Raw genomic sequence first — 15,334 nt, forward strand, 5'->3', positions numbered from 1 at the left:
TTAGAAATGTAACATGTGTTTTGAAAATATCATCCTGCTTTGCTCAGTCAGATGCCGGTTTTAATTTTTTGGGTGAAAATATAGATTAGCGCCGCCTGCTGTTATGGATACGTATAAAGTCACGACGCGCAGAACGTACGCTCAAGTCGGCGTTGCTTTCAGAGGCACTTTTTGACTTGGGGAGGCATCATATTATCGTTGTACCATTTCAATTACTTTGACCTAAACTATAATTGTCTTACTCATATAATTGAAGCATTTCATTTCGGTAGGTGTATTTAAGGCATTTAGCTGTCGTCATTGCTAATGCTTTTGTCCACTGAGATTCATGAGTGCAATATTAAAATAAACTTATAAGGCACTGAAATCAGTGTTGAAAGTTATCACCAAAAGCAGAGGTAAAATTGGAAACTATAAATTGAAACACTCTTAAGTGAGGTGATTTTTTTTATTACTTATTACAGGAGCATTCCAATTGTGTGTCTATTCCACTATATTAAGGGTAATATTGTATTAATACTGCACTTTATAGTCCACCATATTTATCTGACAGCTGTAGTTACTAGTTTAAGATATATACAAATACATATAATACACACACACATATATATATATAAAACATACAATAAAAAGATATTATATGAAAATATGAAAATATGACATAAATTAAACTATTCAACAGTATATAAAGAAGTAATTAGTGCCACCTCAACCAAGAGTAAAATGCTGCTCAATACAACAACAACATCAATAATAATAATAATAATAATAATAATAATAATAATAATAATGATAATAATAATAATAATAACAATATATAATAGCAGCAATTGGTAATTGGTAAAGAGGTAATTCTGTATAATAGGTAAATTCACTTTGAAGTTAGTAGGCTACATTTAGCTTATAATAGTTAATGTAATTTACATAACATTTTAATGCAGACATTTTATTCATAATGTATTATAATATCTTACAATGCATTTTTTACTAGTTTTACTTAAGAATCTGATCACTTACATCTGACCAAAAAGGATTATAGGTTGCATAACCACGATATAAAAACTTGATGGTTCGTGTGTGATGGCATATTTATTTTATTCTTTTCTCATTTTGACATTTTCAAGGCTTAGCCTACAATAAATCTTCAAATTAGTTTCAATGTGTCAGAAAACATTTTAGACTGAAGCATAACTTTCACAGTACAAACTTTAAATAGCTCCCCTGCGGTAGTGTGGACAGCAGTACAACAGCGCCATCTAGCGTCTCGGGATGCACTGACGCTGAGCCCACTACGTCACTTCCCTTTTAAACATGGCCGCGCACTGACAAATGTCACATTACTGCTCCTGCTGAAAACATACAGTTATCAACGTTAACTATATCATCTGTCCAGCAATTAAAAAGAAGGCGACACAAGATTTTACTTTACTTCGTCCAACATCTGCGGGTAGGTGTATGCTTTTGCTCATTTCTAAACCGTACGTAATCCTCAAACAAGTGATGCTCTTAATACTGTTAGGTTAACAAGCTAGGTGTTAGCAACAGCTAACATAGCTGTCATAAGAACAAGAGGGACTTAATTTGTTTCACTCTGTTATTAAACACATCATACACAGGCCCGGGATGCACAGACATGCAAACAGGACATCTATACATGCATTAAATGGATATACTGTATGTCAGAGCTATGGGGCTGCCTGTGGATAGGTGCACCGAACAGTGGAGGTTCGGTGCCTTGCGCAAGGGAACTGGCACCTCACCAGCTACCAGTCCACACTTCGTACTTGGTCCATACGGGAACTTGAACCGGCAGCCTACCGGGTACCAAGCCAGGTCCCCACAGATTGTTACTGTTACAATTTAATGATACGTGCAGGGTAATCAGATATGTACTAAATCAATCTATGTAGTCCTACTAAAAATACTTTCTTTAAATCAACTCACTTGTGCCTTTTGGACATATTTGGAATCTGATTTTGGACCAAATTTATGCTTGTAATTGCTTTTCATAGTAGTATTTCTTCTGCATCCTGGCTGTCCTGATCTGTCTATCAATTATTATTATTATTATTATTATTATTATTATTATTTTGGAAAGTTTTATTGTCTTTCTATGTACTGTACTTCTGATAATGTTTCTTCCTTTTCTGCAATGTTTTCTTTGTCTTTGTAACTCTCAAGTTTAAATAAAGGTTGAATGAATGAATCTAATGTAACAGTATGAGAAATTTACTGCTGGCATTGTTTAGAAAGAAAGTTACATACACACTTTGTTTTAAATGTGACTTTTTTGTGTTGCAGGATAATCCAGCCAACATCATGGTGCATTTATGTGAGTATACTTGTATATTCTTTTGTCTTGTAGCTGCAGAGTTTTAGCAAGATACATAAATATAACATCAAGCATAAGTGTAGTCACATTTCACATTTATTTTTTTAATAGTACATTTATCATAAGCAGCCAAGACAGCTTCCTTACAGGACCGTTACTGCTTTCTGCTTTCTATCAATATGACAACTAACAATTTTTCTTTTTTAACTGATTGACCAGTCAATGAATTGCCTAATCTAGGAAATGTCACAGATAATGGAAAAATACCCATCACAAGTTCAGAGACCTCAGGGTCACATCTTTAAATGTCTTGTTATGTCCTACCAACAGTTCAAAACACAAAGATTGCAAATATTAAAAATCTTTTCATTTCAGGTTTAAGTTTAAATTGTAAAAAATGTCATTTTCTGTTTTTGGATTAATCACCTAATTGTTTTTGACACAATATGAATATTTAATATACATATACTGTACATTCACATATACTTGCTAAAACAAATGTGGTCTAACAAAACAGTAATTTTTGAAATGGCAGTTTAAGGTGCTTTTGCACAAGAAACTCATTTTATTTTCTCTTTTAATTTCCTTCTGCAGCATCACTCCTGCTAAAGAAATACCATGGGGGTTACGTTGTCCTACGATTGGCTCTTGCCGGCCACAAACAAGCTAACAGACCCTTTTATCGCATTGTTGCAGCTTACAACAAAAGGGCAAGAGATGGTAAATATATAGAGCAGCTGGGTTCCTATGACCCCCTCCCTAACATATACAACGAGAAACTTGTCAGCTTCAATTTCGACCGAATCAAGTACTGGATCGGCTGTGGCGCACACCCTACAAAGCCAGTGGCCAAACTTCTAGGTGTGTATTCACGACATGTTCTTTTAAAGTAGATCAACATTGCACAATTCATTGTCTGCTTGTCCAGAGAATTTTCTTGCTCATAGTGATTTGTTTATTCAAGGAGGTTACCCTTTAACATTTATGAGCGCTTACACCTTTGGGGCAATATATTTATCTGGAGATATACTTCTCTGTGTTAACTACTCTTTCAAATCTTGTTTTCTGTATAATCTGCTACCATTATTGATGACTACTGTCTATTACTGTCTACTACTATTATGAGTTCACCGTGCCCTCAACCACCTTATCCATGCCCTCTGGTATAACGGATTGTAAAGATACACATTTATGTGCCTTTTGTTTTCAAAATAATCATCTAATGTATAACTTGGTTATCTAGTAATCGGGTTCAAATAATTCAAATTATCTTAAAAGGATGATGTATTGGTTCCAAAAGATTTTGGGTACTATAGGCAATGGCTCTGCAATAGTTTGTGAAAAAAGCTTGTAGTGAAAGATATTGTCTTTGTTTCTCCCCCCTGTCTTTCTGCAGGGTTGGCAGGATTTTTCCCTCTGCACCCAATGATGATAACTGAGGCAGAGCGTCGAAGAGCCCAAACGGAGCTGACAGCAACAGGAGCAGAAGATGGTCCGCGGGAGGGACAGAATGTGGATTAAGTGTGAGAACTAAAGCTGGGGACCTTATCTGACTGTACAAAAGGATGTCGCAATTATTCGGACAGAAAACTGATCGATTTCTTGTTGGGTGGACTGCTGGGTGGACTGCTTCTAGCAACATCAGATATGACATATGGTAGTTATATTGCTTTAGTAGCAGATATGAACAATTTATATAACACTGATTCTCAATAAAGTGTGCCATAAAAGGCAGATGTTTGTATTTACTGTTTTTATTTGACTTAAAGTATTTCTATATTACTGCATTTGAGGTTAAATTGCAGATTCTTTCCAACCCTCCTCTGTCTAACATTTTCAAGACCTTTACGGATGATAAAGTTAGTTTTGTTTACTTAGAACTTGACTCGTAAACTGTGCAATTGTTTCTCCTTCTTTTGACTGTCTTCTTTCTTCTTTGGCCTGCATTTATTTACATACGCACTCATGAGTCAATAATGAACATTAGTCAAACACAAGAAAAGATTAAAATTAGAAGGGGGTGGGATTGCTGATAAGATTATTGGCAAGCTTTACAGCACTTACTTCCTTCTTGGCTCAATAGCAAAGTCTCCACCTTTTATACTGAACTGCGTGTTACGGACACCTTTAGAAACTGGAAAGTTTCACTCACAGATGTCATGTAATGTTCAAGATCTTTGATATCATGATGTTGTAAATCTTGTTTTTACTGTTTCAAAGCCAAGTGAGTTTTTTCTTTTCTCAGAGTTAATAGTTACAGAAGAAATTCAGGTATCACCGGCCATGCTGGAGGCCTTAACTTGTATTTATGACCATCAATATGCACAATAAATCATACACAGTAAAATATCAGTTTAAGATTAGCTTTGACCCAATTACGTTAAAAAAGCAACAATAGTGTTGATCTCTAAAACATAATCACACCACATGTAGTCATTAACGAGTCATATTGTACAAAAAGGGTTGCAGATAACTACATGCATCCATCCATATTGCGGGGGCTCCAGCAGAGAACCTCAATCTTCCCTTTCCCGAGCTACATTAACCAGCTCTGACTGGGGGATCCCAAGGCTTTCCCAGGCCAGGTTGGAGATCCATCCAGTCTCTGTATGACCAAAGCAAGAGCTGCGTCCGGGTTCTTGGCAGTAAGTCGAACTCGTTTCAGGTGAGGGTTGGCCAGGGCTTCGCTTTGTCACCAATCCTGTTTGTAGTATTTATGGACAGGATATTAAGGCATAGTCGGGGTGGGGAGGGATTGCAGTTCAGTGGGCTGGGGATCTCAACGCTGCTTTTTGCAGATGATGTGGTCCTGATGGCATCATTGGCCTGTGACCTTCACTGCACCCACTGGATCGGTTTGCAGCTGGCTCCTTTCACGTTGAAAGGAGCCAGTTGAGGTGGTTAAGGCATCTGATAAGGATGCCTTCTTGGCGCCTCCCTATGGAGATGGTCCAGGCGCGTCCATCTGGTAGGAGGCCTCGGGGAAGACCCAGGACTAGGTGGAGGGATTATATCTACATGCATGTCTTTTAATAAACCTCTAGAGAAAGCAAACACTCAACATTTGTATTAATTTCTATATTTAATTGTTCCGGATTTCTGTTCACTAAAAGCTTGGCACAGATAATTTAATGAAGTACTACACAAACTAATAATTAAAGTGAAATCTAATAGATGATTACTTGTCCTCAGTATATAATCTGCTGACTGGTGTGCCTGTCATATGCTTATTGCATGCTTTTTGTTCTATCTTGAACAGGTACATATTTCAAACCACAAGTGTGGCTTGCGTCAATTCATGTGGTGATAAAAAGACTAATTTGAGCCCACTTGACAACACCCTGGTGACATTTGAAAGTCCAGCAGAAACAAACACAGCACTTAAAATAGTTCTGCTGTTGAAATTGCCTAATTTCTTAAGGACAGGAATTAAAGTCAGTTTAATTCTTTAACATGTTGGTGTACTTAGCATTCCCAAATACAACCGCAATTACAAATCAACAGGGTATTGCTAAAACGTTATGGCCATATGGCAATGCATATAATCTAATTCTATATTTCAAAAATTGATATACTGTACATGTTTGTATAAAAATCCTAACTAAAATAATCTCTTATGAAATTACTGAATGACATATTGAGCAGGAAAAATTCTGTTTTTGGTTTGTTAAGTGGCATTTCAGAAATGATTTTCAATAAGCAAACATGGGTGGAGAGCCCAAACCTCTGGTGGCTTTAAGATAGAGATAATGTACTGTAAATATTGTTTACTTTGTCACAGCTCAATTATTCCTGCTGCTATTTATAGCATGGGTATTCAATACAACTGATTATATTGTCAATATGTTGCTCAATGTAACATTCCAAAAGATTGAGTCACGTGCCCCTCTGCATCATATCCAGCTGATTGCAACAACACGTAAATATTGGATTAAAATAACTATAGCAAGCAACAACATAGCAAATAAAATACCATTTGCCAGATTGTTTACAATACAACTATTTTAATAATCGTGTATAAGGAGAAAAACAATGCATACAATACTAAAATGAATAATACATACTTATAACATCTATTCTTATAACTATTTTTGTAGTTAGATTTACAGGATTGAACCAATTATTGGTTGTTGATATTACACAAAATCTGTAACACGAACAGAATACCACACCGCTGATGGATAAAATCCAGTTACAGTTTTCAGTATAAACCTAGGCTACCTCAGTCCTGTAAGACAGTACATATACTGTATACATATATACATATATCAATAATCCATCCATCAATCTTCAAGCGCTTATCCTGGGTTGCGGGGGCAGCAGCTCAAGCAGGGGACACCAAAATTCCCCCTTCCCGATCCACATTAACCAACCAAAGAAAGCATTTTATTATTTCATTATTTTGGAAAAACAATGACTATTACTATATAACTAACATATTCAAATAAAATGCAGTCTTGCTTTTAGAAAGTATGAAACATTTCAGCAATTTTCTGACAGTATATTAATCATCACTGGTGTCATTGACAATTAATAGTGGTTAATATTGGCTAATAAGTCTTTTCACGCATGCCCTAGTCCTTAGTCTGCTTCAACGTCACAGTGATCTGCACCTTTGTTACCTTAAAAAAAAGAAAAGAAGCATGTACAGGGTGTGAGTGTACTTTTAGGGAAATTTGCGCTTTTGCCACAATACATAAAAGGTTTGCCTAGGGAGGGCACTACATTTGTGACAACCTCAGTTTACAAGTTGATAATTAATCACACAGAGTAGATTCGATACGATTAGACACATGTTTATATGGTGAACAGCTGCCAACAGGATCACACTTTACTGCCAATTCGCAGACGTCAGGAGAGATTATTGGAAGTTTACTAAAAGACTGTAATTTACAGAACATCTTGTTCGTGTTATTCTGCTTTATTGTACATATTTATGGAGTGAAAGACATTTCAGTGGCGGTTGAAATATTTCATCTTTGCATCTTCTTTTGGATGATTACCTGAATGGAGGGGAAGTGGATTTATTTGGGATCCTGTAATTGGAAGAGGCTCTTCACCATTCTTATAATCCTTACTTTTGTGGTCATCGTGCTGGCATTTTCTGTGTTCTTTACACAAAAAAGAGGTACGTCTATGACTTCTTTAATTCTTTATTGCATAACCAGGTGAGCCTATACTCCTATCAATGTAAGCATTATTTTGAATGCAACCCTCTTCACACTGATATCATTTGACAATATATATACATTGCCATTCGAATTTCACATGAGACATTTAGTCCTGACAATCCTTCAAGAATAACTGCAATAAATAAATTGATAGATAGCCCTTATCAATCTCAAATCTGAACATTGTAGTGCTACAGCAGCAAAATATCAGTCACAGCACACATAGAGAATATACATAAAAATAATAAATAATAAATAGGATAAAATACAAGAACAAATATTCAAAAAATAAATATAAAAAATACTAAGTAAAGAATGTACAAACACACATACAAGTTTGGAATAAAAAAACTACTTAAATACTATTTATAAAGATGTAAGTAAAACCTATGTTTGTACAAGTTCTACTTGGAACAGTATTATGATGTATATCAGTCTTATCTAAGACTCAGTGATGAAGTGTTAAAGAGTTTTATTGCCTGTGTTTGCTGGTAGTGGTGAGTGTGACACCGAAGCTGTCGAAGCCTCTTAGAGAAGGTGCTCCTCTGTTGTACTAGTGTGGCGTGGAGTGGGTGGTCAGTTGTCAATGATGGATAACAGTTTGTTCAGTGACCACCTCTCCACCACAGCTTCAAATGCAGAAAGTACAAATAAAATGACTCTGCTCCTTGCTGTTAATATGCACACTAATCCTCACATAATAGTTAAAGGTTTTTTTGTGCTCAATATGAGTTTTTCTTTGAGCATTAATGTTCACAAAACTGTGATTTTTTTGTTGTCGTTATTTTCTTTATAGGTGACCTGAAATGTTTTAATGGATGCATTTTTGGAAGCTTTTTCACAAACCTTTTTAAGATCCAAGTCATCGGTTATACAGTATTACTGTCAACATAATGTGTATACCTTTATGTTATTACAGTTTTCAGTTAATTAAAAAAAAACACATACTTTACCATAAGATATTTGGCTGCAATAAGTAAAATATAGCCGTTGGTTAAATGGATTTTAATTTTTGTGACCTTAGTTATTACTTATTATACTGTATTTATTAAAGTGTAGAAGCCAGCCCCTGCTGACAAAAAACAGAATTTACTAAGAATGTATGGATAGTTCAAATGAATTGTTTTTAAAACAATTAAAAGACAACAGAAAGGGTTAAATACATGTTCAAATTTGGTGTAACTTAAATGTTGATGCAGGTTGCTGTGATGTGCATTGAAAAATGAATTTATAATGCGCAAATATTGTCTTGTTTAACAGATCAACCTGACAAAACATGGAGGAAACCACAGAGAGGGGACGAATTGAAAGGAAAGAATGTATCAAGCAAAAACGTCTCAGTAAATGAATTTTTAGAGGTTTTTGAAACAAGACCAGTATCTAACAACACAGACCAACACTATGTGACTCAATCACAAGAATTGCAGCAAATCATAATTAACCGAACATCTACTCAGCATCATACAAATAGAACAACTTTGACAACCAATTTCACTAAAACACTTGAACACAAAAGTAAAACACCCACAGGCACCAGACTAACTTCATTTCCTAGCCAAGAGACATCCACAAAAATGATGTCCTCCTCATCTGAGCAACAATCTACATCTGTTATAACTGTGACACCCACAGGAAAAATGGAATCAACAGCTTCCACTTCAACAATCACCACAAATGGAAAAAGAACAACTACCAACATTATTCATAAAACAACAACAATCAAGTCCCCCACAAAAACAGCTCAACAAAAATCACCTGAAAACAAAATTGAAACAACACCACCAGGTGCCACTAGACTCCCATTACCTAGCCAGAAAAAATTTACTCATTTCCCTCAAACATCACCTAAAAACAAAGTTGAAACAATACCTAAAGGTGTCATCACAACTCAGCTCCCATTAACTAGCATCCAAACATCTACTCATTCCACCCAAACATCACATGAAAACAAAGTGGAAAAAACACCACCAGGTGTCACCACAACTCAGCTCCCATTACCTAGCCAAGAAACATCTACTCATCTCACTCAAACAACACCTGTAAAGAAAATTGAAAATACACTATCAGGCCACAGCACAACTAAGCTCCCATTAACTAGCCAAGAAACGTCTACTCATTTCACTCAAACATCTCCTGACCACAAAAGGGAAACAACGCAAACAGGAATCAGCACATCTAAACATCCTTTAACTATACAAGGATCATCTACAGCCATGGCAAAAACAGAATTAACAACCTCATCTCCTGCCACAAATGAAAAGACAACTACTAAGACTGATGAATCGACAACAACAATCAATTCTCACACAAATACAGACAGCTTAACAACTCTGCTGACTTTACCTAGCCAAGGAACATCTACAACAATGACATCATCACCAACTGATCAACAATCACCATCTGCAACAACAAAAACACCCACAGCAACAAAAGAAGTTACAGCCTCAACGAACACGACAAATGGAAAAAAAGCTACCATGACTTCTGGTCATTTCACTCAAACGTCTTCTGACGAAAACAGTCAAACAACACCAACTGGAACCAGCACAACTCTGCAGCCTCTACCTAGCCAAAGACCATCTACAACGGTAACATCATCATCCACTGATCAACAATCGACATCTGCAACAATGAAAACACCCACAGCATCAAAAGAAGTTACAGCCTCAATGCTCACCACAAATGGAAAAACAATTACCAGGACAACTACTCATTTCACTCAAACACCATCTGACCAGAACAGTAAAACAACACCAACAGGAACACTCACAACTCTGCTCCATTTAACTAGCCAAGAAAGATCTACAATAGTTAACTCATCAATAGAGCAAAAATCTTCATCTGTGACAACGATAACACCCATGTGCAACAACGAATTAACAGCTTTGCAACCCTTTGCCACACAAGGACAACACCCAAGTCTCATCAATCGACAACCACAATAACATTCCAAACAATAAAGAAGTGTCACCAAATCCCCTCTACACTTCCTTCCATTAAATACTCATTTCATTCAAACAGCTTCTGACAAAAACAGTGAAACAACACCAACAGGGACATCACAACTCTGCAGCCTCTACCTAGCCAATGACCATCTACAACCGTTGACATCATCACCCACTGACACAACATTGACACCTCGCACAATGCAAACAACCCACCAGCCCAAAAAGTTACCAATCATGCTCACCAAATGGAAACACTACCACATACCTACTACTATCATTTCACCTCAAACTCTTCTGACAAAAATGAAACACCAACCAACGGACAGCACAACTCTGCAGCCTCTACCTAGCCAAGGCCATCTACAACGTGACATCATCACCCACTGATCACAATCGACATCTGCAACAATGAAAACACCCACAGCAACAAAAGAAGTAAGTTACAGCAAAAACGCTCACCACAATGGAAAAACAACTTCCAGGACTACTACTCATTTCACTCAAACGCCATCTGACCAGAACAGTAAAACAACCCAACAGGAACCATCACAACTCTGCTCCCTTTAACTAGCCAAGGAAGATCTACAATAGTTTACTCATCGATAGAGCAACAATCTTCATCTGTGACGACGATAACACCCATAGCAACAACAGAATTAACAGCTTCAACCCTTGCCACAAAAGGAAAAACAACCAAGTCTAATCAATCGACAACAACAATGAATTCCCAAACAAATAAAGAGGTCTCACCAAGGTCACCCTCTACATTCGCTCCATTAACTACTCATTTCATTCAAACATCTTCTGACAAAAACAGTGAAACAACACCAACAGGAACCAGTACAACTCAGCTCCCCTTAAGTACCCTGGAAACATCCACAACAATGACCTCATCAATAGAGCAACACTCTTCATCTGTGACGCTATAACACCCGTAGCAACACAGAGAGTTAACATCCTCAACCCTTGCCACGAATGGAAAACAACTAAACTGATCATTTGCACAACACAATAAATTCCCAAACAATAAAGAAGTCTCCCAAGGTCTCCCTCTACATTCCTTCCACTAAGTACTCATTCACTCAAACATCTTCTGACAAAAACACGTGAACAACACCAACCGAACCAGCACAGCTCAGCTCCCCTTAGTACCCTGGAAAACATCTACAACAATGACCTCATCAATAGAGCAACGTCTTCATCTGTGACGACGTAAACCCCTAGCAACAAGAGAGTTAACATCCTCACCCTTGCCACCAATGGAAAACACTACCAACTGAGCTTTGACAACAACAATAAATTCCCAACAAATAAAGAGTCTCACCAGGTCTCCCTCTACATCCTTCCCTAACTACTCATTTCACTCAACCATCTCTGACAAAAACATGAAACAACACCAACAGGAACCAGCACAACTCAGCTCCCCTTAAGTACCCTGGAAACATCTACAACAATGACCTCATCAATAGAGCAACGATCTTCATCTGTGACGACGATAACACCCATAGCAACAAGAGAGTTAACATCCTCAACCCTTGCCACCAATGGAAAAACAACTACCAAGACTGATCATTTGACAACAACAATAAATTCCCAAACAAATAAAGAGGTTTCACCAAGGTCACCCTCTACATTCGCTCCATTAACTACTCATTTCATTCAAACATCTTCTGACAAAAACAGTGAAACAAAACCAACAGCAACCAGCACAACTCAGCTCCCCTTAAGTACCCTGGAAACATCTACAACAATGACCTCATCGATAGAGCAACGATCTTCATCTGTGACGACGATAACACCCATAGCAACAAGAGAGTTAACATCCTCAACCCTTGCCACCAATGGAAAAACAACTACCAAGACTGATCATTTGACAACAACAATAAATTCCCAAACAAATAAAGAAGTCTCACCAAGGTCTCCCTCTACATTCCTTCCACTAACTACTCATTTCACTCAAACATCTTCTGACAAAAACAGTGAAACAACACCAACTGGAACCAGCACAACTCTGCAGCCTCTACCTAGCCAAGGACCATCTACAACAGTAACATCATCACCCACTGATCAACAATCGACATCTGCAACAATGAAAACACCCACAGCAACAAAAGGAGTTACAGCAAAAACGCTCACCACAAATGGAAAACAACTTCCAGGACTACTACTCATTTCACTCAAACGCCATCTGACCAGAACAGTAAAACCACACCAACAGGAACCATCACAACTCTGCTCCCTTTAACTAGCCAAGGAAGATCTACAACAGCGTCCTCATCGATAGAGCAACGATCTTCATCTGTGACGACGATAACACCCATAGCAACAACAGAATTACCAGCCTCAACCCTTGCCACAAAAGGAAAAACAACCAAGTCTAATCAATCGACAACAACAATGAATTCCCAAACAAATAAAGAGGTTTCACCAAGGTCACCCTCTACATTCGCTCCATTAACTACTCATTTCATTCAAACATCTTCTGACAAAAACAGTGAAACAACACCAACAGGAACCAGCACAACTCAGCTCCCCTTAAGTACCCTGGAAACATCTACAACAATGACCTCATCAATAGAGCAACGATCTTCATCTGTGACGACGATAACACCCATAGCAACAAGAGAGTTAACATCCTCTACCCTTGCCACGAATGGAAAAACAACTACCAAGACTGATCATTTGACAACAACAATAAATTCCCAAACAAATAAAGAAGTCTCACCAAGGTCTCCCTCTACATTCCTTCCACTAACTACTCATTTCACTCAAACATCTTCTGACAAAAACAGTGAAACAACACCAACTGGAACCACACAACTCAGCAGCCTCTACCTGCCAAGGACCATCTACAACAGGGTTAACTCATCACCCCGATCAATCTGATCATCTGCAACACTGAAAACCCCCACAGCAACAAAAGAAGTTACACCTAATGCTCACCACAAATGAAAAACAACTACCAGACACTACTCATTTCACTCAAGTCTTCTTACAAAACATTTGAAACACCACCACTGAACCATCCCAACTCACACCAGCACACACAAGCACCCAACACAAAACACAACACACACAAACAATCACCAAACACACACCCACCACACACAACCCCAGACAAACCCCAACAACGGACACCATACACAAAAACGGAACACCCCCAACACCCAGGACACCGACAACAACACAAGGCTAACACCAAGCACAAAACCACAAAACACAACACCACACTCACCAACAAAAAAAACACAAAAACACAAACAAAACAACACAACCCAACAAACAGAACACAAACAACAAACCACGCCGAAACACACCGCCACCCACAAACAAACACACACACAACCCACAAACCAAGCAAACAAACACAGCACAACCACAAAACACCACACACAGAATAGCCAGAATCAAACCCCACAACCAACACCCCCACCACACACACAAATCAACCACTCACAACACAACAGGGGGGGCTGGCACAAGCCCCACACACAAACCACACACACACCCACCCACCCACCACAACACGACACACACCCAGACCACAACACAACACCACCACACAACCCACCACACAACACACAACAACACCACGCACCACAAACCCACACAACATCACCACAAGCCATCAACAGGTCAAACCAACCCCAACACGCACCCAAGCACCCAAACAACTCTGGCTCCCTTTAACTACCAGGAAGATCTACAACAGCGTCCTCAGCGATAGAGCAACGATAGTCATCTGTGACGACGATAACACCCATAGCACAACAGAATTTACCAGCTCACCTGGCCACAAAAGCAAAACAACCAGTCCTAATCATCGACCCACAATATTCCCCAACAAATAAAGAGGTGTCACAACAGGTTCACCCCTCTACAGTCCCTTTATTAACTACGCATTCATTCAAACATCTCTTCTGACAAAACAGTGAAACAACACCAACAGGACCCGCACAGAACTCTGCTCCTCGTACCTAGTCCAGGACCCTCATAACAACAGTGCCATCCTCACCCACTGATCAACACTGACTCGCACAACAATGTCAAAGCACCCACAGCCCAAAAGAAGTTACAGCCTCAATGCTCACCACAAATGGAAAAACAACTACCAGGACAACTACTCATTTCACTCAAACATCTTCTGACAAAAACAGTGAAACAACACCAACTGGAAGTAGCACAACTCTGCAGCCTCTACCTAGCCAAGGACCATCTACATCAGTGACATCATCACCCACTGATCAAAAATCGACATCTGCAACAATGAAAACACCCACAGCAACAAAAGAAGTTACAGCCTCAACGCTCACCACAAATGGAAAGACAACTACCAAGACTGCTACTCATTTCACTCAAACATCTTCTGACCAAAACAGTAAAACAACACCAACAGGAACCACCACAACTCTGCAGCCTCTACCTAGCCAAGGAACCTCTACAATATTGTCCTCATCAATAGATCAACAATCTACATATGTTACAATAATGACAACCACAGTAAATACTGAATCAATACCAGCTACAAAGGCTTTGACATCAGTGGAAACCTTCAGGACAAACAAATATACAACAGTCCGTCATTCAATATCTACCAATATTCCACCGTCAAATACTACTGTCACTGTGTCAACATCACCTACAACTCCTCAGTGTACGGACTGTCAATGTAACAGGGGTACCTGTAAATTCAACGTGACTCTCGGAACATGCCACTGCCAATGTCAAGATTTTGTCTATGGAGATGGCTGCTCTTTTGGAATGAACAACACCTCTGTTCATATTGGTGAGATTTTTCATTCCCAAATATAGGTCTCCAGAATTAAAACCTTTAAAAAAAAATATATATATATATATACATTACCGGTCAAAAGTTTGGGGTC

General features: G+C 38.3%; 2 protein-coding genes across 2 annotated transcripts in view; both read left to right on the forward strand.

Moving 5' to 3' along the window:
• The first annotated feature begins 1,266 nt into the window (after positions 1-1,266).
• On the forward strand, positions 1,267-4,066 carry mrps16 (mitochondrial ribosomal protein S16). The gene is made up of 4 exons (XM_032513714.1): positions 1,267-1,447; positions 2,302-2,332; positions 2,927-3,193; positions 3,729-4,066. Exons 2-4 carry the CDS (start codon positions 2,320-2,322, stop codon positions 3,851-3,853), a joined length of 405 nt encoding a protein of 134 aa, XP_032369605.1. The 5' UTR covers positions 1,267-1,447; positions 2,302-2,319; the 3' UTR covers positions 3,854-4,066.
• Positions 4,067-14,939: 10,873 nt separating this feature from the next.
• LOC116687549 (mucin-3B) overlaps positions 14,940-15,334 on the forward strand; it is a 2,408-nt gene continuing 2,013 nt past the window's right edge. Inside the window, exon 1 of the mRNA XM_032513009.1 lies at positions 14,940-15,237. Within this exon, the coding sequence (XP_032368900.1) occupies positions 14,940-15,237 (298 nt within the window). The remainder of the gene's footprint in view (positions 15,238-15,334) is intronic.

The sequence above is a fragment of the Etheostoma spectabile genome, chromosome 4 (genome assembly GCF_008692095.1).
Source record: "Etheostoma spectabile isolate EspeVRDwgs_2016 chromosome 4, UIUC_Espe_1.0, whole genome shotgun sequence".
Taxonomy (NCBI): domain Eukaryota; kingdom Metazoa; phylum Chordata; class Actinopteri; order Perciformes; family Percidae; genus Etheostoma; species Etheostoma spectabile.

Bases quoted from the DNA above. Each gene is read 5' to 3' on its own strand.
- mrps16 (XM_032513714.1), top strand. The intron at 3,194-3,728 runs GTGTGTATTCAC...GTCTTTCTGCAG, and splicing joins GCCAGTGGCCAAACTTCTAG to GGTTGGCAGGATTTTTCCCT.